General features: G+C 46.4%; 1 protein-coding gene across 1 annotated transcript in view; it reads right to left on the bottom strand.

The window, feature by feature from the left end:
- Nucleotides 1-3,114, bottom strand: part of PDE4A (phosphodiesterase 4A) — a 122,775-nt gene extending 119,661 nt beyond the window's left edge. Inside the window, exon 1 of the mRNA XM_066613584.1 lies at nucleotides 2,556-3,114. Within this exon, the coding sequence (XP_066469681.1) occupies nucleotides 2,556-2,812 (257 nt within the window). The 5' untranslated portion in view covers nucleotides 2,813-3,114. The remainder of the gene's footprint in view (nucleotides 1-2,555) is intronic.
- Nucleotides 3,115-22,715: the final 19,601 nt, after the last annotated feature.

Below are 22,715 nucleotides of genomic sequence, written 5' to 3' on the forward strand. Positions count from 1 at the left end.
AAAGCAAGCCTGAGTTACTGCATGATAACTGTCTTAGCTTAATACTACTGCTTTCTGACTGATGGAAACCTGGTCATGTGTTCTGTGCACCCAATCAGTGTCTATTCAGGCCTTCAAAAGCCCAGCTCTGTGTTGTTACCAATCTATCCTGGAAATGCACTTCCAGCTAGATTTGCACGATGGCAAAAAGCCCACATATTTACCACCTCAAGGAAATGCTGTTAGGTGACATGATTGTGCAAGGATATTGCAGGTCACACTGGCCCTGAAAAAAATCCTCCTTTGAAAGGACTCCAGCTGAATCCCAGTTCAAACCCTTTCTCTCTAGTTTGCTTTCAAGGCCATTCTGAACTGCCAGAACGTTCTAGTTCATTTTGGGGCTGTTCTTGGGAATACTACAAGGCGACTGCTGCTGGAAGAAAACAGGACTTCATCCATGCAGTGATACCGGATACAAAGGGAGACAGAGTGCCTATTCCTTTAACCATTGTATAGAAGAGGAAATTTTGGCAGGGGCAGCTCAACACAGAAGGGTTTAAAAAGCTCTCTCTTCTATACAATGGTTAAAGGAATAGGCACTCTCTCCCTGTTAGGATCTGGTAACCCTACGCATGACAGAAATGTTTGCATTTTGTCATCATAGGGCTGAACTGGGAATACCAAATGCCCTTGACACCGTCCCCTTCCCCAACTCCCCTGCTGTTTGACCTTCCACAAGGCTGGCCCAAGACCTCTAGCATCTGAAGAAGTGTGCTGCCTTCCAGGTGATGCTTCAGCTTATCACTCTGTTTCACTCTTCCTTGTCTGCTCTGTTCCTTTCCTTTTCAAATCCAAGGAGTAGGGAAGATGGGTGCCCCCTCAATCCACCACCTGAGGCAACCATCTCAGCAGGCCTCATGGATGCGCCAGACCTGGATTTGCAGGACAGACTATGTTCTACAGGTCCATTACATCGCTGTATGGATGCAAAGATCTGGTATCTTGTATAAAATTTGACATTTTGAGAAACTTAGCTTTTAACCTCTGAAAAGAAAATAGGTCCAGCCCTCATCGTTGGAAACACAGGGGCTGTGTCTGTTGAAACCTTGAACAATAAAGGACTTCCCACCTGCAGTCACTTGTCCCTCTTTTCTGGCTATTCAATCCTGTACCCCCCCAAATGCCTCCACTGACGCATTTGTACCCGCAAATCCAGGCAATTCCCTTCCTCCTGACAATCTCTCTCTCTCTCTGGTTCAATTTCAAGCTTCTTCTTAGAACACTGTAAAACAGACACCAAAGCCAGAACTGTCTCACTGCACAAAACAGTCAAGCAAGCAGTCACTTGAGGTAGCATGTGAGTAAGCAAAATATCCCATCCAATGATTATGAGAAATACCTCGTATCTGACCCAACCACAGAGGATCTGAGAGATGTACCCAGGTGTCCTCTGCGGCACTGGATGGGATGCCAGGGCGGGCCTCTCATAGGAAGCTGCCTTATACTGAGCCAGACTATTGGTCCATCTTGTTCAACATTTATCCCCTTCCCCTGAGTAAGGAAAGTAGTCCCACAATGGAGCTACCCAATTCTGTGGTGGCTCTTTAGTCGGCGCAGAATCAAGGAGTCCCTGTCAGGCCATGCGGCCCGACATGAGGCTCCGGATCCAGTGGAGCTGAGCTCTGCTGGTCCCGCCCTGCTCCCTTCCCCCACCATGCCTTCCCCCTGCCTGTCCCAGAACACCTCCTCCCTGCCTCCCCCCGCCCCGTCTTCCCTCTCCGCTATCCAGTGCTTCACACGGAGCGCCAGGTGACAGATTGTGGGCCCAGCACTGGAGCCGGCCCAGCGCGGGTTTGCGCTTGGGCTAGCTCTGGCACTGGGTGGCGGTAAGGCTCCCCTTACAGAATGTTTGTGACAGTGTGCACTAGTGGTGGACCAGTGCATGAAGATCTGGATCGGGGCCCTTAATTTGTGAACTTTTGCATGCAAAAGCAGGTGCTTTTGTACCTCTCTCAAATCATGCTGTGTACAACTGGCCAAATGCTTCTTGTGACCATATCAGAAGCATGGCAGTTCATATGTTTAGAGCTCCATCACCTGACATGCTCAGCCCCACCCCACACACACCTGGCCAAGCGATGGTTAGGTAATCCAAATCATCATAAGCCAAGAGCAGGTGCTACATGCCCCTCTCACAGACCCTCTGGCCATGCTAGCCTACCCAAATTTCACTAGGATGTTCAGGATCCTCTTGAAACCACTCCTTGCCAAGAAAAAAAGGAACATTATGCAAATAAGCCCCAAATATTATGCTCTCCCTTCCCCCCCCCCAAAAAAACAAACAAACAAGAAAGGCAAGTTAAGCAAATGTGTGAAAAAGAAGCAAATCTTGCGCATCTTGTTTTGAGACCAGAATCAACCAGTGCAGAACTGGGCTCTCTTTGGTGCAGGCCAAACTGCGCATGCTTGAAGGAATTTTTGCTTGTTCCTTATTTTCTATAGCTGCTGATTCATTGTCCTAAGTGAGGGTTTTTAACCCTCCACTGGAAGCTCTGGAATTTAAAGCCACTCCTTACCCTACACCTCTTGTTCTCCGAGCGAATTCCTGGATGCTCCGGTTGACTTTGAGCTTCATGAGGTAGCTGGGAGAATGGGCAGTGAAGAAGACTGGTGACTTGCAAGAGGATTCCTGCTTAGCTGGGGCTTGGGGAAGACTGGATTCACTGGGCAGGGTGGAACTAGAGTCACTAGGCAGAAAGGTCTCATCATCCAAGCTCCCCGAGTGCTCTAACTCGGGAATGCTGGGCAGGTATGAGAGACCTTCTGAAGACATGGCACAACCTGGGTTTTCCGCAAAGAGCCAGCCAATCAAATAGGCCAAAGGCAAAGACTCCGTGGGTCATAGCATGTCCAGACAAAATAGGGATGCAACAGTAGCACTGCTGGCTTCTAGGTGCCTGGTGGAAGTGTTCAGATCAAGGAGCCATGCTGCGGAGTGTCCCTGCCTCTCCTTCTCAGTTTGGACTGTCCTGAAGGGGAGAAGTCAGACCCCCCTCTCTGTCCTTTAGTGAGCCAGAGCCTCTCTTGGAGCTGCAACAGCAGGAGGCAACATTTCTAGCCACTCTGAGGCACCCAGAGAGTCAGGGAGGAAGAGGGGAGACTGCAAACTGCAGAAAGTTTTGAAGAGGCACCTCAAGCTTATAGTCCAGAATTTCTTCTCTGGTGGTAAAGCTCCTTTCTTTATGGTGCCCCCAATCCAGGCTGTCAGAAGTCAGCATATACACCTTCCTGCTTCCAGCCTCCACAAGCCAAATCTGTTCCGCTTTCAATTAAAAAAAACACAGACCCACCACGTACTTCTTCTGCCCAAGAGAGTGGGAGAAGGGTTCTTGAAAGCATAAAGAACATCTGTGCCTGCCCAAAGTGGTCTCACCCGGCTTCCGAGCGTCACAGGACTGGCAAGCAACAACTGCTGCCGCGGGAAGAGTCAAGGGCAGCAAGAGCTGGGCGTGTGGGTTTCATGCCAAATTATCCTTCTCTGGTATGTCGCTTAATGCTAATTGCAAGCAGGCTTATCTCAATCTCTAGTCCCTCCCAGGGCAGTGAGTTCCAAGCAACAAGAGGCAGGGAGAGGCCCTTCCTCTTGCAAAGGTCGTAGCTAGAGGTATGCAGCTTCAATCTCCTTGCCAGGTGCCAGACAAACACAGAGCTGGTGCAAGTTTTGTTTCTGCTTTTCAAACTGCAGCACAGGAAAGGCATGGCTTGTGGCAAAGGCACGATATGGGGAATGAGAAGAGTTCAGATCAGTTCAGATCTGCAGTTTTAACTGAAGGCGCCATGTAAACATAGATGAAATCCACTCAGGGTTCTTTGTGATGCCATTATTTTTATGCATGGGTCAGGAGTGCACCCAAAAGTCACTTCTATGATCACTGTAATGTCAGATGGAAATAGATCGATTGATGAATCATACTAGGGTCTCCTGGCTTTCAGTTTCCCCAACTTTGTTACATGAACCTAAGTCCTCCTGACATTAATATTTTCACCCTGGAAATGACTGGCAGATACGTTTCTGTAAGCAAGAACAGCAACATCCTTGAGAGTCTCCTTAAATTCTGGCAGGCCATCTTTTTATACCTTGTGTGCTGTTTGGAGGACAGATTCCATTTGAGAATCTGTCTACCCCCTTCACCATGCCGGTATTCCCTTTACTCCACACCATGCATCTATGTCAAGTTCTTCTCTATTAGCAGTTCTTGTCGCACATCCTCAGTCTCTCTGAAGTCAAAGAAACTATCCAAGACTTAAGAAATGCAAGTCAAAAAGACAGAGGCTTCAGCTTGCAAGGGTCAGTTTTACCCTTAGGAGGGCAAATGGATAAGGTTGCCAGGTTTTAATAAACCAGAGATTTGTTTAAAAAACTCAGCCAAAACTTAGCTTTTGTATACCACTTTTGAGTATTCAAGCACTTCATGTACATTATCTTGTTGCAATTCTTACAACAACCCTGTAAGGTAGGTCAGTATTATCCCTCTATTTCAGAAGGGGAAGAGCAGCCTGTCTGAGGCCACCTAATAAGTTTTGGCATACTTGGACAAGTACTTGAAGATGTATTTGAAAATACTTTGGGGAAGAAAGGAAGTGCAGCTTCATAGAGCAGCTTCATGGCTCCCTACAATGATAGCTTTGACATGATAGCTGGACTCCAGCATCACTTCCAGTATGGAGTGAACAATATTTATGCTGAGGTACTGGGTTCTCCTCCCATTTTCTGTTCCAGCTACACCCCTTCCTTGTAACATCATACTCTACCTTTGTGAGTCCATGGTTCTGTCACCTACTGACTTGGAAAGTATGCAGCTGTTTAAATAAGCAGACAGGAGGACCCATGGACAGAGCTTGGTTGGAGATGTAAGTTTCTACCAGAATAAAACTCTCTCACACTCTTGGGGTCTCTGCTTACATACAGTTAGGAGCAAACCCACATCAAAGGTAGATAGGGAGCATCAGATAATATTACTGGTCTGGGATAGAGAAAACAGGGTTCTTCCTACTGATTCTAGAACAGAAGTAGGAAAAGGCTTTTTTATTGGCCTACATCTGTTGGTGTATCAGCATATCGATTTTCTGTTCCACAGAAAATTTCATTGGGTCTGCTAAAGCAGGGGTGTCCAAAGTTTTTGGCAGGAGGGCCACATCGTCTCTCTGACACTGTGTCAGGGGCCAGGGGGGAAAAGAATTAATTTATATTTAAAATTTGGATAAATTTACATACGTTTACATAAATGAATATATTAAAGATGAACTTATATGAATGAATGAAGGTCTTGCAATAGCTCAAGGCCTATAAAAGTCCTTGCACAAAGCAAGGCTGGCCTTTCCTCTGCTGCCGCTACTGCATCACAGACGTGAAACAGCAAGCAGTGGAGGGAGCCCTTGTTCCACAGCTCACGCAAGAGGTCAAAAGTCGCCCTCACGCTGAGAGCAGTTGCGTCAGGCCAGTGTGGGCTCCAACAAATCTCTGGAGATTCATTGGAGACTGGGGGCTCCCTGCGGCCACTGAGAAGCCTCGAGGGCTGCAAGTGGCCCCAGGGTTTGGGCACCCCTGTGCTAAAGAGTTCTAATCAATTCCAAAGCTCACATCATGGGAGTTTCATCAGTAAATTTGTGCCACCTCATCAATTTGATAACTCTTAATTTATCAGGAGTTATTTATGGGCAGGAGATCTGGTCTAGAGGGTAGAGCCTCCGTCTGCCTGAAGATAACATCCACAAGGTCGCCAGTTCAAGGCCACCGGCACCGTGCGACCTTGGAGCAGCTGACAAGCTGAAGCCGAGCAATTCCATCTGCTCTGAGCGTGGGAGGATGGAGGGCAGAATGTGAAGCCAGATCGGAATGAAACACCTTGAATGTAGTCATTCTTGAAAGAAAGAACCTTCTTTGAAATTGTAAAAATCCCTATTTAATAAGGGATTTAATAAAGCCTGCCTATGTAAACCGTCTTGAATAAAGTCTTGAATAAAGACCAAGAAAGGCGGTATATAAATACCTGTTATTATTATTAATTTCAGAAATACAATGAAGAAAGAGATTCAGGCACCATCAAACATGTTTTAACACAGCTAACAGAGGTTGATGGAAAAAGATGTGGTGACACATGGCTGCCACCTTGTGGAATGTACAGAGTGCTACATCAGTAGTGCAAATATAAATGGAAAAGGCAGCAGAACAGATTGCTGGACAGCAATCTAGGAGTCTCTCCAGGAAAAGATACACTCATGTTGTAAGCAGCCCAGGAAAGAGGTAAGTACTCACTTCCAAACTGGCCCCAACTTGGGAGTGTTGCATGTATGTGGTGGCCAAGGTAGTTTCTTTTATAGCTAACCATTTGCTACTGTTCCAGTCAAACTAGGGAAGAGTTTTCAGTAGCTGATGGGCAGCCCAGTCCTGAGCTTCCCAGCGCCTGCTGTAGTAGCAGCTCCAAAGCTGTATCCAGCAGATGCCAGGAAGCAGCTGGAGGTCTCCTCGGGGAAGGGGGACTTCCCCAAGCCCCTTAATGGGACTTTCAAGCCAGTGCCGGATATTTTGCTGGCACAGACTTGAGAGACTCCATGTGAGGCCTTCTGGCCTGACAGAGTTCAAGATATAGCCCCCTCCCACACTGGTTCCTCCCCCACCCCACCCTGCCTTTCCCTATCCTCATTCCGCCCTCCAGAGGCCGCACCACTGCCCAGAGGTCACACTTATCCCTCTGCAGTGGCGCACCCTCTTGCTGGCACTGGGCCCGGCGTCTGACTGGCACAGGCCCAGCACTGGCACTCCCTACTCTGAGGGTGCCCTAAACGTGCTTTACAGCATTTTTATGGTACCCATTTTTATGGCACTAGGCTCAGCATCAGCACCAGGCCACTTTAGGTTTGGGCCCACACTCCTCTATCAATCCACAGCGGAAGATTTTGCTTACTGTTTTTTCCACTGGCTAAAAGTGTGAAGTCTATCCCTTAAGAAGCCGGATTTAAATCTCACCCCTCTTAGTTCCAGTCTGTCTATTTCGCTTGCCATATGGGCATCATTGATATTGGTTTACTCAAACAGACTAAGGGCAGCTTGAGAGACAACTCGATTTGCAAAGGTTGGACAATGCCCCAGAAAGCAGCCATTAATGAGAGCCATTAATGAGAGCCAGGATGGTGTAGTGGTTTGGGAGGTGGACTTAGACCTGGATGATCCAGGTTCAAATCTCCCCTCAGCCACAAAGCTTCCTGAGTGACCTTGGGCCAGTCACTTTCTCTCAGCCTCACCTACCTCACAGGGTTGTTGTGAGGACAAGAAGGAGGGGAGGAGCAGCTGTGTAAACCACTCTGAGCTCTTTGGAGGAAGGGTGGTATAAAAATGTGAATAAATAAATAAATAAATAAAATAAATAATGCCTCTTACTCCAGGAATGACAAAGAGCCATTTGGCCTTTGACAGGTTACATTTTCATCCCATCCTTCCATTATACAATGTCCACCCCTCTCCACCCCACCTTCTCCTCAGAACCACACATTCTGTACCCCACTTTCTCCTCATAACAAGCCTGTGATGTACTGTAGGTTTGGCTGAGAATTGGCAACCAACTCAGTGAGCCTCAGAGTTGAATAGGTATTTCCTGCCAGGTCTCACTGGCACAACTCCAACACAGTTACCAAAACTATACCACAGAGCCTCTCCACCCATGCCTCCCTGCAGGGCTGGCACAAGACCTCCTCGTGCCTGAGGTGGCATATCAAATAGTATCCCTCCCCCAACCTGATGATGTACCAGCCTCTGCTGCTTCCAGAATTTGGGGCGGGGGGGGGGGAGAGGGAAAGAGCAGCAGAGGTAGCATGGTGGAGAGAAGGGGGAACTAGAGTGTCCCTCTCACTCTTGGACATATCTAAAGGAAGTGGTAACTCATTAAAAAAGGCTGAAAACAACAATGGGCTCTCAGATATTGCTGAAAGTATTTGGTTTGCCACTACTCTAAGTACAGCCAGACCCATGATGAGATTAAACATTTTCAGCAGCTTTACTTAAAAATGAATAATAAAGTGTGATGGTTGCTTCAAAGGCACAGAAGGCACAAAAAGACTTTCAGTGGCATCAGCATGCAGTGTCAAAGGGGCTTGGGGCCCAAAGCAGCTTTCCATCGCTGATCCTTGAGGGGGCCCCCATGACTGTCCCCCCACCATAGGATGCAGCACACACCCCATTGGCATGACTGCATTGGTACTGGAAGACACAAAAGTAGGCCAAATTGTTTTTGCCTTTTCAGTTGGCAACCCCCCCCCCCCCCCACAACACTTCTGTAGTATCTTTCCTTTCTTAACACACAGTAAAAACAGTTTCGGAAAACTGCAGGCTAACGTGTAGTTCTTAATGAGCGCTTGAAGAACGCAACAGCTCAAATGGAAATGGCTGTTTGAGGGCATATAAAGATACCAGTGCCCACATTACTATTCTACCATGCTCTCAGGAGGACCAGAAGTAATTCATTCGTCAAGGAATGGGTTTTTAAAGGAGCTGATAAATCAATGACCTACAAGCCTTGCATATAGTCAAATCATCTGTGACTAATGTTGCTCATTGTGATTGTCTCTGTGAGTTACTGTCATGGAGGCTGGGCTACTTGCTGGGGAAGTGTATCAAGGCCAGCTAATATCTAATACTTCTCTTCATGAGAAGTCTCAAACATGCAGCTCACAAAAGGAAAAAAAAAAAAAGAGGAAAAGCAACATTTAGCTCTACTCCTGATTTCAGAAATGTTGTTGTATGTGTGGGAGGATGCTGCTTGGTCAAGAGAAAAGTGACAGCCCATTCCTATCCTTCCCCCACCACCACTGCAGCCACAGCAAGCCGGCTTCAGCTGTATCCTGTGTGTGTGTGTGTGTGTGTGTGTGTGTGTGTGTGTGTGTGTGTGTGTGTGTGTGTGTGTGTGTGCGCGCGCGCACGCGCCATGATACAATGGGAGAGGGGAAAATGGCAAAGTTCTGCTTAACCTAATCTGCTACACCAGGGGTGTCTAAACATTTTGGCAGGAGGGCCACCATCTCTCTGACACTGTGTCCGGGGGCCAAATTAATTAATTTCAAATTTGAATAAATTTACATAAATGAATATATTAGAGATGGAACTTACATGAATGAATGAATGGTCTTGCAGTAGCTCAAGGCCTATAAAAGGCCTTGCACAAAGCAAGGCCAGCCTTTCCTTCACTGCCACTGCTGCATCACAGGCGTGAAACAGCAAGTAGTGGAGGGAGCCCTTGTCCCAAGCTCAGGTGAGAAGTCGAACAGTCGTCCTCTTGCTGACAGCAGTTGTGTTGGGCCAGCACAGGCTCCAAAAAGTCTCATTGGAGACTGGGGGCTCCCTGAGGGCCTGATTGAAAGCCCCTGAGGGCCGCAAGTGGCCCCCGGGCCATGCTCTCCAATGGATCTCTTCAGACCTGTACCAGCTCTTTACCACTTTAGCTGGGGTAAGTCCAAGGAGACAAAGGGGGCATGCCAGTTGCTATCGGAGGGGATAGCATCCAGTGCAGGTCATGCACACAGGGTGTCCCCTCCCATCTCCGTTATGCCCCACCCTCCCCATTCTGCCCTCCTCCACCCCGTTCCACATCCCCTGCTGAGCTATCTGAGTCAGTGGGCCTTCCTCAGACCCACCACCATGCAGGGGACCACTCCAACCAACCCCCCAGTATTCTGGCAGAATGTGGTTTTATGGTTTTATGCCTGTCATAAGGCAGGATCTGCTGCAAGAACACTAGCAGTGAAGCCCAACAGGCCTGTAAGTTAATATGAAATTCCAGAAACCTAAAGATAATTAGTCTCAAATATTTCAAATGATACAATTTTTTAAATAAAGTTTAATGAACCATTTTTGATTTTAGTAAATATAAGGGCACTAGTATTTGTCAGTCATCCTGATGCCTTTTGGGCTCACTGACCAGACTGCCAGCAGAAGGGAACAAGTTGATTGTTTATTGAGTCACTCGGTAGAAATGCCGTTTGCAGGTTTTTGTTTACATCTTCGAAAGTGAAAAATACTAGAGACCTGTCATTCATTCATTTAAATAAAATCTGAACATTCAGAAAAGAAACCTGGAGTATCAAGGGAACTTAAGACCTTTTTGTTCAGGACGGCTTTTCATGACTAGAATTATGGACTGGCATTTTAATGTTAATTGAATGTGATTTTAATTTAATTGGGTGTTTTGTCTTGTTTTATTGTTTTGTTTTTAATTTTTTTTAAAAAATTTTTTATTGCATGTCTATAACACGTAAGCCACCTCAAATGCCCTTACCAGGAGAAAGGTGGAGTATACATTCATTCATCAAATAAATAAATACAGATATACATACCTATTCCTTGGGGCCAGATTCCTAAAGCCCATGTCACTCACAACCACAACCCTATGGCATCCTCTTTTCTAACTGAAGAGACAAACCAGCTACTGAAGGGTTCATTCACACAGATGTAGTATCTCTTAAACCCCTATGGTTTGCCATTCTACTTGCTTCAAACAACCATCCCTTCTTCTAGGAAAAAAAGAGCCCACTGTTATTGGCTCCCAGAATCTGCTTCCACCTGCCAGAATCTGCTGTAGCTCCCACCTTGATACAAGCTACCAACAGATTCTGAGACTCTCGGACAGGTCAGCTATGCACATTCTTCTTTGGCAGTGTCGTCAGATACAGCCTGATTTACAAAACTATCTAGGGACATTAAGTATTGGTTAGCAGTTGGGAAATCACTGGGCACAAAGAACTAGACAAGCCGTGCCACAATGTTAGGTAGAGAGCACACAGTTAAAAACTGTCTGCAGGGTTAGAGTGATTATGATCTACCCAAATGGAACAATTACTGTTTCTAGTTGTGAATGACACATGAGTAATTATATAATCTCTCATTCTCATTTCTATAATGAAACACTGTTATGCATGAAACTTTGCAGTTAAGTGTCTCTCTCAGCTGCCTGCACTGGTGTGCTACACACACTATCCTTTTCGGGTTTGGACTAGTAACTTTTTCTTCTTCAGATTCCATTGCTTCTCTTTATGGCTCCTGTTGGTCTTCTTAGGCATAGTAAGGTCCTGCCTTTAGCCCAAACTTACCTAAATCTTACCTAAAACCCCATGTAGTACTGTTGCAGTGCCGGCACAGGCTATGCTGCATTCTGCAGGATTTTTGACTGCTGGAGATCTCCTTGGGCATTTGTCCCCTCGCCCCAGGTTAAGCCCTAGCAACCATTATGGGTCAACTTGGGACCTGTGCCACCAATATTGCTGATGCAAGTCTGAGTTGATCCATGCAGGTGAACTGGGCCTGGGAAGGGGGTTAGGATTCAGCATGCACTGCTGTCGCAGAACCCACCCCCTCCTGGGCCCAATCTGCTGACCCAGCCCAATCTCCCCCCCCCATTCTATACTTGCTTGCCCTGTTCTCCCTCCTGTGCCACATCTACCTGCTCCTGCAGGCATCTGTTGCTCCCACGGCATGCACGGGAGGGCTCCACCTTCCTGCTAGCTCCCTGCCCTGTTGCAAAGTGCCTGTTAAGGCACTTTTGTGGCAGCCTGCACCAACAGAATGAACATCTGGCCAGTGCAGGCCTTGGATAGGACTGGGCCATTAAATTCACACATTCCCTGCAGCCTGCTAATACAACAGCAAGAAATCGTAATTGCCAAAGTTTTTGGCCCAAGTACAACACTTAGGATGAGGGAGCATAAATAATGGGGATTATTTCAATCAGAAACAAAGAAGTCCCTGTCAAAATCCAACAGAGGAATTTGATTTTGGGTGTTGCAACAAAGCAAGGGGAATGCTTCCTGCCAAGACTGTAATGCACTGTACTCTACAATTAATGCCCTTGGCTCCCTCCAATTACCATCTTTACAGATGCTTATGAGAAACAGGTGTCTTTTGTTTTTCTTTATTCAGCCTTTCTGGTGACTCAATTAGGAGCAGACCTCATGACAAAGAGGGCAGAGCTGCTGAAACTCTTGAACAATTGCAGAAGTGGCAGCCAGAAAGAGGCACATGGATCTGAGTGCTGAGCCATTGTGCTTCTGGGGCACCAGCTGTTTTACAGCAGCCTCAAAGTTCAACACTAGAATAGAATGAAACTGCCTTTATGTGGAACAGAGGAGGGAGGAATGTATCTGACTACACCTTTGAAATCAGTTTCCCAGAAAAGGGCTCCAGCAGCCTCCTCTCTGGGACTTACTTGACCCCATCTCTGTGGTCAAACCCATGTCTGTCTGTTTCTTCTATGAAAACTAAATGACAATTTGCCCCTTCTTCTCTAATTTGTTCCTACAAGAGCCAGTATGGTAGAGGGGTTCGTGTGTTGGAGTAGGCATAGTTGCCTCTGTCAGGAACTTTGTTCTTGTAACTCTTCTCAGCTATTGGAGCAGTTGGGAATCAAGAATGCACTTTGCTCACACTTCGTTAACCCTGTTGGGATTTTTGAAACGTACAGGTAGAGTTGCTTAGTGACTCTAAGAATTAACTCTCTAGGCCAGTAGAGGGTGCTAGTGTCTTCAATTCAACATCAAAGCCCACATACGATTCTCATTTGAGGAGAATTAGAAGTCTGTCTCCCTGCCCAGCACTGGTTTTTCACTAGGACTGGGATGCACGCCCTGAGGTCACCATCCAAATTCTAACTCTTTCCAAATCCTTAAAAATTATCTTTGCTTCTTCCAAGTCAGATAAGGCAATGGGTAAATAATGTCAAGTCAGGGAACGTGGATTGCTCAGGAAAGACAGGAGAGGGCAAGAGCGTCTCAGCCGCTGGTATGTGCTAATGCCCAGCTCTCCCCAGGGGTATGAAGGCTGGATGGCTCATCCTCCTCATATTTTGCCACAGTAAGGCTTTGCAGCACCTGGTGAGGTGCTCATCCTCCTCCTGTTTTGCCACAGCAAGGCTTGCAGAACAGCAAGGCTTTGCAGCACCTAAAGAAGGTATTTCTCCCTGCCAAAATCTAAGGGTAATAGGGATTTTCATGCAGTTTCTTGCCTGGTTTCCCAGTTCTGGTCACCATGTCAGGTTCTTTTGCAGGTGGGCTTGGGACTGTCCTTGGTGGAGTAAGGAACCAGTGACTGATCACCGAAGAGGCTAGAAATATCACCAACAATTGCCAAGAGTGGAAGCACATCATGAATGATACAAGGGTCCCAGTGGCACCTATAGCAGCATATTGAGAGGACAACCTGCTTCCCAAACACCAGCTAAGGACGGAGGAAGAAGAAGAAGGATTAACATGAGCCCACAAATGAGCTTTCCTCCCCCCCCCCCCCCACTGGGCAAGGTGCCATGAGAGTCTGAGGGCTGCCTTCCATGGCTCTGCTTCAACCCAATTACTTGCTGAGGTACAATTTAGCTTAGCTCTCAGTGGGACTCTGCCAATATTAAGCCACTGCAAAAATGCCATGGGATTTGATGGTTATGTATGATAGAATGACAGCATTTTAAATTCCAATGCCATTTCTCAACAGGATTACCTATTTTGCATCCTTTATCAATTCACATTCCATCTAGGTAAAAAAGAAATGTTTTTAAGCCTCGCTGGAACTGCTTTACAAAGGCAGCCGATGGAAAAACCTCTGGAAGCATATTCCAGAGATTTATTTATTTTTATTTATACAGGTATTTTATATACCGCCTTTCTTGGTCATCAGATTTCTCCTCAGACTTTAATCCAAGGCGGTTTACATAGGCAGCCTGTTCTAAACCCCCGTAGGGATTTTTACAATTGAACAGTTCTAGTCTTTCATAGAACTCCTCGCTGTTCCAGTTGGATTCCTTCCCGGTCTGGCCTCTCTCTGGCCCTTTGCCTCCCACGCTCTGCTTGACGGCAACTCCTCTCTGCCACTGAGGGTCAGCTCACTGAGGGTCAGATGTGGTGCCACAACTAAGAACACCCTTTTTCTTGCCACTATTCTCTTTACCTTGGATGGCAGGATCCTGCTAGATGACCCAAATGTACCACCTGGACCTGGAAAAGGGTGACTCCCGATTCTATTTAGGATTGTGATGTCAGTGTTCTGTTTCCAACAGTGGACAGTCAAATGCCTCTGAGAGTTTACAAGCAAGGAGCATCTAGTTATTCAAATAATACATGCTTCTATACATGGTGCTTCTATTTAGCTGTCATGGCTAATAATCACTGATAGACTTAACCCTTCATGAATTTGTCTCATCCTTTTCAAAAGCTATCTAAGTGAGTGGTCATCATTACACCTTTTTCATAGTTTTAATTTCATGCTTGGGAGAGAAGATACAACTGGTGCTGCCTACAGTAATGCTTTGCTATTTATTTATTAAAATGACTTATTTCCTGCCCTCCTGTCTCAAAATGAGATGCTCAGGGCAGCTCACAACAGATAAGAAACATCAGCATAATTACAAAGAAAACTAAGAATAGGCAAATCAAACAAAAGCCTGGAAACATTCACGCACAGAGTGGCTCCGGAAAGGAGTGTCACAACTGACATGACACTCTGCTCTGCTCAGGCTAAAAGGAGCCACAATTTATATCCGCCTCCGGTGCTGCTGTGGGCTGTAGCAGTTCTCAACTCAAGTTATGAGTGTAGGTTGAAGGCTAAAAGACTGAGCTGAGATGCAGGAAGTCAACATCTCACCGTAGCCTTGAACTCCAGAGGTGGACTTGGGCAAGCTTTCATTCTGCCAGTCTACAATGGGGGGGGGGGAATACTGAAGTAGCTCATGCGGTTGTGGTAAGGAAGACTGAGACAGTGTGTGTGAAGCACTCTGAAATGCCACAAGGGAGCAAAGTATTAGTGACAAATTAATGTGATTATTTAGAGTGGAGTTACACGCAACTTTTTTTGGTTCAGTGCTTCAAGGCCAGGCATATGGAGGGAGGGGAACTCTCACTTCCCGGTGCCCCCATCACACCAGGCTAAGGCAGCGGTTCCCAAACTTACGATGGTCACGGCACCCTTGCACCTCTTCCTTTGCCTCAGCTGGACACTGTTATCTTGGATCTCATGAAATCTCATTAGATCTAAGATGGCTGCACCCAAACCTTGCAAGAGCTTGAGAGATCCAAGATGGTGGCACCAGGTAGGTGGGGCCATAACACCCTGTGGCACCCCTAGGAGTTGCTGTGATGCCCTAAGGTGTAGCAACGCACACTGTGGGAACCCCTAGGCTAAGGCCTTCAAACTCAGCGCTCTTGTGAGTTGAAAGGGCTTTTTATAGGCAATTTTTTCCCCCTAAACAGCAAGACAGCCAAAGAGAGAGGGTATGAAGCAGCAGCGGTTTTATGGTTCTGTTTCACTGGATGATAAATGCCTTTTGCATCCTCAAATAGTATTTCAAGTGTGTGGATAGTTCCTGCCCTGAACACCTTGTCTTGCTCATCTCTAGGAAGTTGCCTTCAACCTCTCCTTGTCACTCCACAAATGTTATTTGACAGCCTACCCAGGAGAAGGCAATATCTCCTGGAGCTGATAGAAACTGCATCCAACCATTTCTATTAATATAGGCACCCAACTGGCAGTGACTGCCAACGAAATGAGTTGTCTGGTTCACCATGAACAAGAACACCAGGCAGTTTCTATTCTGAGCCTCTGGCTCCTGAACCTGTGGCTGGAGGGTAGCTAGCCAGCTCTAAGGAACAAGCCAGGTAGCTCTCTGGAAATTGCAAGGGGATTCCTGACAGGCAGGCAGAAAGGTAGAGCACAGCAGAACCGATGGTTGTGGGAATGCCTGGGTCTGTCACACCATAAGTTTGTTTCACAGGCACCACAGCAACCTGACAGGCCTCACATTCTAGCTTGCAATCACTCAGGATGGCCTTGTTATACCGTGGAAGGTAAGCTGGGATCCTCAGTTATCTGAGGGGAAATGACTGACATTCCTTTTCATGTAGCCTTAATTAGGATTTCCACTGTAAAGGACAGGACTCTTGAGCTTTTATTCATTTCTGGGGACAGGAAACACACAGCCTTGCAAAGCATGGGAAAAGGCTTGTGCTGTTGTAAATCTCCAGGGTAGTATAGAGAAGGACCATGTTTCTCTCTGGGAAATCTGATACTTATCACCCTGAGATCACACCAAAACCATAGATACAATCTTGCCCAGCCTGTGCATGCATATAGGGTAGGTTCCACTACCACCAAAAACACAGGATACGTTTCCACCCCTTCACCTACATGCGGGTCTGTCTGCCAACTCAAAACCCTCATGTTCCCTGAGGAGAGAGAAGAATGGAGGGGAGAATAGTCAGAATGGTCCCACGTCAATGAACATGGAGCTCAACAAATGCTCTGGAAGGCGTTATCATAGTAATACCATAGTAAAAAGGAGAAAAATAAAGGCTTGAATGACAGATTGAGTAAAAACTTTTTTTTTTTTTAAATAAAGCTAGGTGGGTTCCAATTGTCATTTTGAAAAGTGGGTCCCAGTGCTAAAAAGTTTGGGAACCACTGATCTAGATAAAAAGGCATCAGTGGTGCCTTAAGTGGTTGTTATCCTACACTGAGTAGGGGAGAGCATCTGCCCCTTTTCATCTCAGCATAGTATCCCCACCCAATGACTATTGGCTTGTGTCTTCTTTTAGATTGTGAACCCCTTTGCAGGAGGGAGCCACCTTTTCATTTACTTTGCTAGAAACCACCTTGAGAATTTTTTGTTGAAAAGCAATACATTGTACATATGCTAAAATAAAATAAAAACAATTATATCCCCCCAAGAGACCCTCACACACAGATTTGGGGCTGCCACACAGCACATCTGCAACTCAAAGGCCTCCCCTCCCTATCTCTTCCCCGTGCACATCTACTTTTCTTTCTTCCATGTTTTTAATGAGACTCAAAACTTTCCTTCCTCAAATATTTGACAGCCAGAGTGAACCTAATGTTGAAATGATACATAAAAGTTTCCACTTCCAGCATAACCCCTGAAGAGAAACCTATATTGTGTTACTCTGTACCATTTTCATAGCATGCAAATTAAGTAGTTGTATTTGCCAAATGTACTCCAGCTGCAGAACTTGGTTCTGGGCCTGACTGTGGCGCAATTATGAAACATCCCAGACTGGGATCCCAGATCATCCCAGATCTGGGAGGTTTTATGAAACATCCCAGACTCCCAGGGTACAGCTGAATCTGTAACCGAAATGGCTGCATAATTCAGGCTGCAATCCTATACACACTTTCCTGGGAGTAAGCACTATTAAACATAACAGGAGTTACTTGTGCATTGATATGCATAGGACTGTGTTATCAGTCTATATACATAGCTTGGCATATGTAGGGTTGGTTAGTATGACTCTTCCTGCTATCCCACTTCCCCAAATCCTTTCTCTAGAATGATCCTCTCCTGGGTGATACTTCTTGCACAAGATCAAACAGTAATGTTGTGACATCCTGCATGGGCACCAAACAGAAAACTAGCCCTGAACAGTAAGTAGGGTTGTTGCTTTTCACTGTTGCTTTTCAAAAATTCTAGAAACTCATGCATCATACAGTGGACCCACCTTATCCATGTCCGGCATCAGCAGATTTCCCTATTCAAGATGCTATAAATACCAGGTCCCTTTGTTAAAAAAAGCCACTTCCGGGTTGCGCAACCCCCTTCCTTAGCCCTGGCTCACCCCAGAATCGCTTCCAAAGGCACAGAAGACTGTCCTGCAAATGGCATGATTGTGTGGTGCAAAGGTAGGGAAGGCTATTTTCTTATTGATTTTTACTGTTCTAAATGTTTTTAAAAGGGGATTCCAGTACCACAGATATTCGTATCCATTGGGGGTGGATGGGTGGGATGAACCAAACCCCCACTTATACTGAGGATCTTCTGTATCTCTGGGCCATGAAGAGAATGTCTTTCTCCAAAGCAGAGGAAAGATTTGTGGAAAAACAGGAACAAAAAAGAATCTGGACACAAAGCCACTCAAAGCATAAGCAGAGGGTTGATCCCCATGACAAGAAACAACTTTTAAAAACAATCCAAATAAGGATCAATGCAATCACTGATTGCTCAGGAGAAACTGCTCTCCTTTGATGGGCACTTCTTTTGTTTTTTTAAACCCATCTTAAAGAATTTAGAGAAACACCACCATCACCGGAAACACAACTGGGGTGGTGGGCTTCATATCCTCCTGCTCTGGCAAGTGGTGCAAAGGATGCCATTTCGGCCAGCTGGCAACCATGTCGGGAAGGAGAGGCTAAACTGAAGCACCCACATGCACACACACACACCTCTCTTCACCAAGGCCAAGAGCTAGGCATGCCATTCCCTGGAAGCTGACACAGCTTGACAGGTAGAGCTGGGGTTGCTGCTTGTCTTGTCACCACAAAAGTCACCTCATCACCTTCCCAGGGTACATCGTGCTGCCATGGTTTATTAAACAGCCCCTGCGGCTGCTTCCCAGGCTCCCAGATGGCAATGGCTGACTCATGGCATCTTCTCCCTTTTTTTCTAGGCAGATGGAATCCCATCGACTCTTGGTAAAGATGCCAGGCTAATCACCCAAAGGCAGCCCTCCCTTACTCTTTATGTTCCTGCAAGATATTCTGGGTCTGGAGGCTTGGGCTTGGTTTGAGGGGAGGGGGTTTGATGAGTTTAACTCACAACCAAGAGAAAGATCCCTTGTTAACTACTCCCAGTACTGCAGGTTGATGAGCATTTCAGAATGCGGAGTGAGGTCCTGACCTCAAGAACTGAGTGGGAAGAAGGTGGTTCTATGGAGTGCAGACTAGTGTGCATTTGGGCCCTCCAGAAAATGTGCCCTCTTTTGGCACCACCTGGTGAAAATGTATGAGACTGATTTCAAGGAGACTGGTGGGGAGAAGAAGGGTATATTCCACTGCTGCAGCAAGCAGACCAATGCTCCCTCACAATTTGGATGCACATCTAAATCTGGAAATCATTCCTATGAACTGCCAACTGCTTTCAATGAGATGTGGGTTTGGATGTACAGCCCAATTTAAGTGAGTGTCAGTCCCGTTGCTATGGCAACATACACGTTCCCTCCTTCTCACGCAGTATAAGATCAGAGGAACTATGGCTGTGAATAGTGTATGTTTTCCATGCCCATTCATTAGGGAAATTAGGGTAGGCTTTTGCAAGAAGTGTTCACATTCACCCCCATAACAAGTTAAGTGAAAGTGAAATTTAGTCCAGCACAAATGCCAGATAATCATCGCAGAACATGAGACCACCAGAAGGAAGGGAGGAGCTGGCCAGACACCTACCCACCCCTCACACCTGGGCCCAGCTCTAGCTCCCAATCTCCTTCCCCCCTCCCTCTCTCCCCAGCTAGCAGCAGCTACATGTGGCAGAGGCTTTCGACTACAAAAATCCATAAACTTTAGAAATATTGCAAAACAGCTTCATGCTATGCAAATCTCAACCTGCTCCCAGGTGTCAAGATGGGAAGAGGAAAAGTGTAGGCTGACAGTTTATTAATGCAACTGACTCCAGTCATCAGCCACTGACCTGACTGACAGAATGAGAGAGGCAGATCAAAGGGAGGGACTAATTAGAGGTACTAACTGGTTTTGGAATTGCATTTCCATTGACATGGAGGAGGGAGAGGCTAGAATAGTTCAGCCTTGAGGAAACTTCATTTTTCAATAATACAGATCTCTAAAACTAAGGTGAAGATGTTTACCTTAAAGGAATACAAACCAAGCATGCTTTCTATAACTATTACAAACATATAATCAAAGCTATATCAAAGGGGTTTTGGTTCAATTACACTTGTGCAATGCCCAACATCACAGGTTACCACTAGTCTAGTTTTGACCAGCCTAGTTTGGTTTGCTTTTCAAATGTCCAGAAGTGAGATAAATTTCATCTGCCTGCGTCCAAAGGCCATTCAAGCAAAAGGTATTATTTTCCCTGTGTTCTTGCTGTAGGGTGGGGTAGCTACTCTCACAGACAATAACAATGAATCTGGGAGGTCCTGAGTCTAAGAAAAGGGTTTTCAAATTCTGTCAGAGCAAGATCTCCCAGATGCCACCCCCCTCAGCCAAGTATCCACAGTGGTAATTAATGAAGACAAAGCCAGTCTGGATTCTCTGGTAAAACACTTTTTCACCCCCACCACGTTGTCACCAGGCAGCAGACTGGAAGAAAGACTTAACTGATCCAAATGGCACAAGCTCCTGGGAAGCTCCTTCTCCTATACAAGCCCCACTGAAATGAATGGAAGGTGTGTAAAAGCAGCGTCCACCTCAACAGATCTTGGGCAGAAGAATTTCCCAGCAAATTGTGCCCCATGTTACCTAATGAAGAGCGCAAGCACTGACATTTGGATTTTTCTCAGGCATCAAAATATTGTGGGCCAGTTGAATCTTTAAAAAAAAACAACTAGTGTGCACACAGAGCTAATGGGAGATTAAGTACGCTGGCACACATGCATGCACGTACTCAAAAGCACACACTGGGTAAAACAGCCTTGAAGTTATGCCAGCAATACGGTGCACAGTTAAGTATATACATCAATACGGTGCATAGTTTATACATTCCATTTCAATCAATCTCCAGAGCCCAGCTATGCGTGGAATTGAAGTCCTAGTTTTTAAAAAGCAGTAGTTCCTCTAGTCAACTTTCTTCTTCCCCACTTCTTTCATTTCTTCATGCCCTGAGTAAGCTACATAATGGGCCTCTGGGGACAGCCATGCCTTGATTGATGTAAAAAATGGGCCTTACTTGCCTTGAACCACTAGGATGGGGCAGGCTATAAATGTAAATCAATAAACCTGTGATAATTTAATGCAAAGCTCCAAGTGAATGTCTCTTTTTGAATGAGTAATGTTCTATAAATAGTTTTTGCTTGAATTAAGAAAACAGTCAACTGAAAATGGCGATGCGATCACAGCATTGCTTCTTCAACAAAAACAGTGATTACATGACAAGGCCTGTCAGCTATCATGGTGTTTAGAATGCTCAAATTATGAGGCTTGCGATAATAAGCAAAATTTCATAACCCTCAGGACTGCAGGAGAAAGGCTGAAAGCATGACTGGAGGATCTGTGCAATGATAATCTTATATCCTTAATGGATTATCCCTAAAAGGGTTGTGGAATACCGAAACATGAGACCTAGAACAGAGTTCACCTTAGGCTTCACAAAACTTCAGAGAACAGTTTCATAATAAAAAAAATTGCTAACAGAGCTAAGTAGCATCCTTCTTTTACTTATAGATGTAAACTGACAAATGATTTGAGGATCAAAAAGACTTAGCAATTTTACAGCCCAGCCTATCACCTAGTATCCACTGGGAGAATGTACATCCCTCTGGCAGAAGTGCTTGGATCCTGGTGTGCATCACACACTGGCAAGCACATCAGTGCAATCACTGGCAACTGTGTGTGCAGGCTCATAGCAAGACCACTATCCAACAGGGCTGGTAAGACAGCGGTAGGGGCAGGCAGTAGAAGGGATGGGAAGGGATTGGGAGGAATGGGATGTTTCTGGCAGGCTGGAAAAAGCGGGGAGCAGGTGGCAGAAGGATTCGGCAGCAAATGCACACACTGGATTTGTCCCCTCCTTTGCAAGACTGTTGTCTTCAAAGGAGCAAATGTCCCCTCCTTTAAAAACCTCCCTGCCCCTTTTCTCTCAATAGGTTGTAAATGTTTGAGGAGACTTATTTGCAATTGGGCAACCTACCAGGTGGTAGGTATCAAATTTTTTACTTACCTCCTGCAGGCTGTCCGATCACCCCCCCCCCCAATAGGAGGCATCATGTGCCTTTTTGGTGTGGCTGCATCAGTACTGGTGGTGGGGGATAGGACTGGGTTGTCAGTCTTGTTATAGGGTAGCCACAACGCTATGCCAGCTGCCTGTCATCAGTAGTCTAAACCAAGAAGGACAAACAACTGAGACGGTGTGAGGTCCATGCCCACATTGGTGCGGGGGCAGCAGTCAACTTACCCTGGAGAGAAAGGATGCACTGAGTCCTGGAGATTAGCTTGCACAAATGGTTTAATCTGACGAGAGTCTTTGCATTCATTGGGGCCTTGTTACGTCACAAAGGCCCAGTATACAGTCCTGAACAGGAGCTGTGCCTCTGCACAGAAACAGGTAGGATGAACGGTGCAGAATATCCCCTGCTGGTCACAGCAGCGGACCTGAGGCAGGGTGGGTGGGCAAATGCCCCAGGTGCTGCGCTCGCTGCACCCTCACCACTGCTGCCTCCACCCACTGTGCCACCCCACTTGCCCATCCAAGTCATTCTGGAGCATGCGAGAAGGTTCCCAAAGACCCCTGGGGTCCACAGCACCCTGTTCTAGCCTGGGCTTGCCTTCCCCAGAGGTGAGGGGCCAGCTGCCTCTGCTGGCCTCCTCCTTCAGGACCAGGGATGGGCAGAGGTGAGGGCAAGAGGTTACTTGAGCTTCCCCATACCACTTCTTCCCAGCCAGAGCTCAAGAAGGAACAACCTCTTCCTCTGGCTGCCGGGCCCCTTATCTGGCCCAGTTGGCACCACCCCTTCCAGCCATGTGATTGGCCTGAGATCCCTTGAGATCTTGGGCCATACTCTCAAGGAGACCCTCCGCATGGGGGCCAGGTCCAGGCAGCACTCATTGCTTGCTCCCAAGGAGACCCATGCCTCTGCTCCAGAGGAAACCCACATCACTGGGCCCATGGTCACACTGCTCTATCATTTGCTGTACAGAGATTCATTCCTTTTCAGGAAAAAATAAATCACATGCAAGGAGCATCCTGTCTATGCAG

The sequence above is a fragment of the Tiliqua scincoides genome, chromosome 2 (assembly GCF_035046505.1).
Source record: "Tiliqua scincoides isolate rTilSci1 chromosome 2, rTilSci1.hap2, whole genome shotgun sequence".
NCBI lineage: Eukaryota > Metazoa > Chordata > Lepidosauria > Squamata > Scincidae > Tiliqua > Tiliqua scincoides.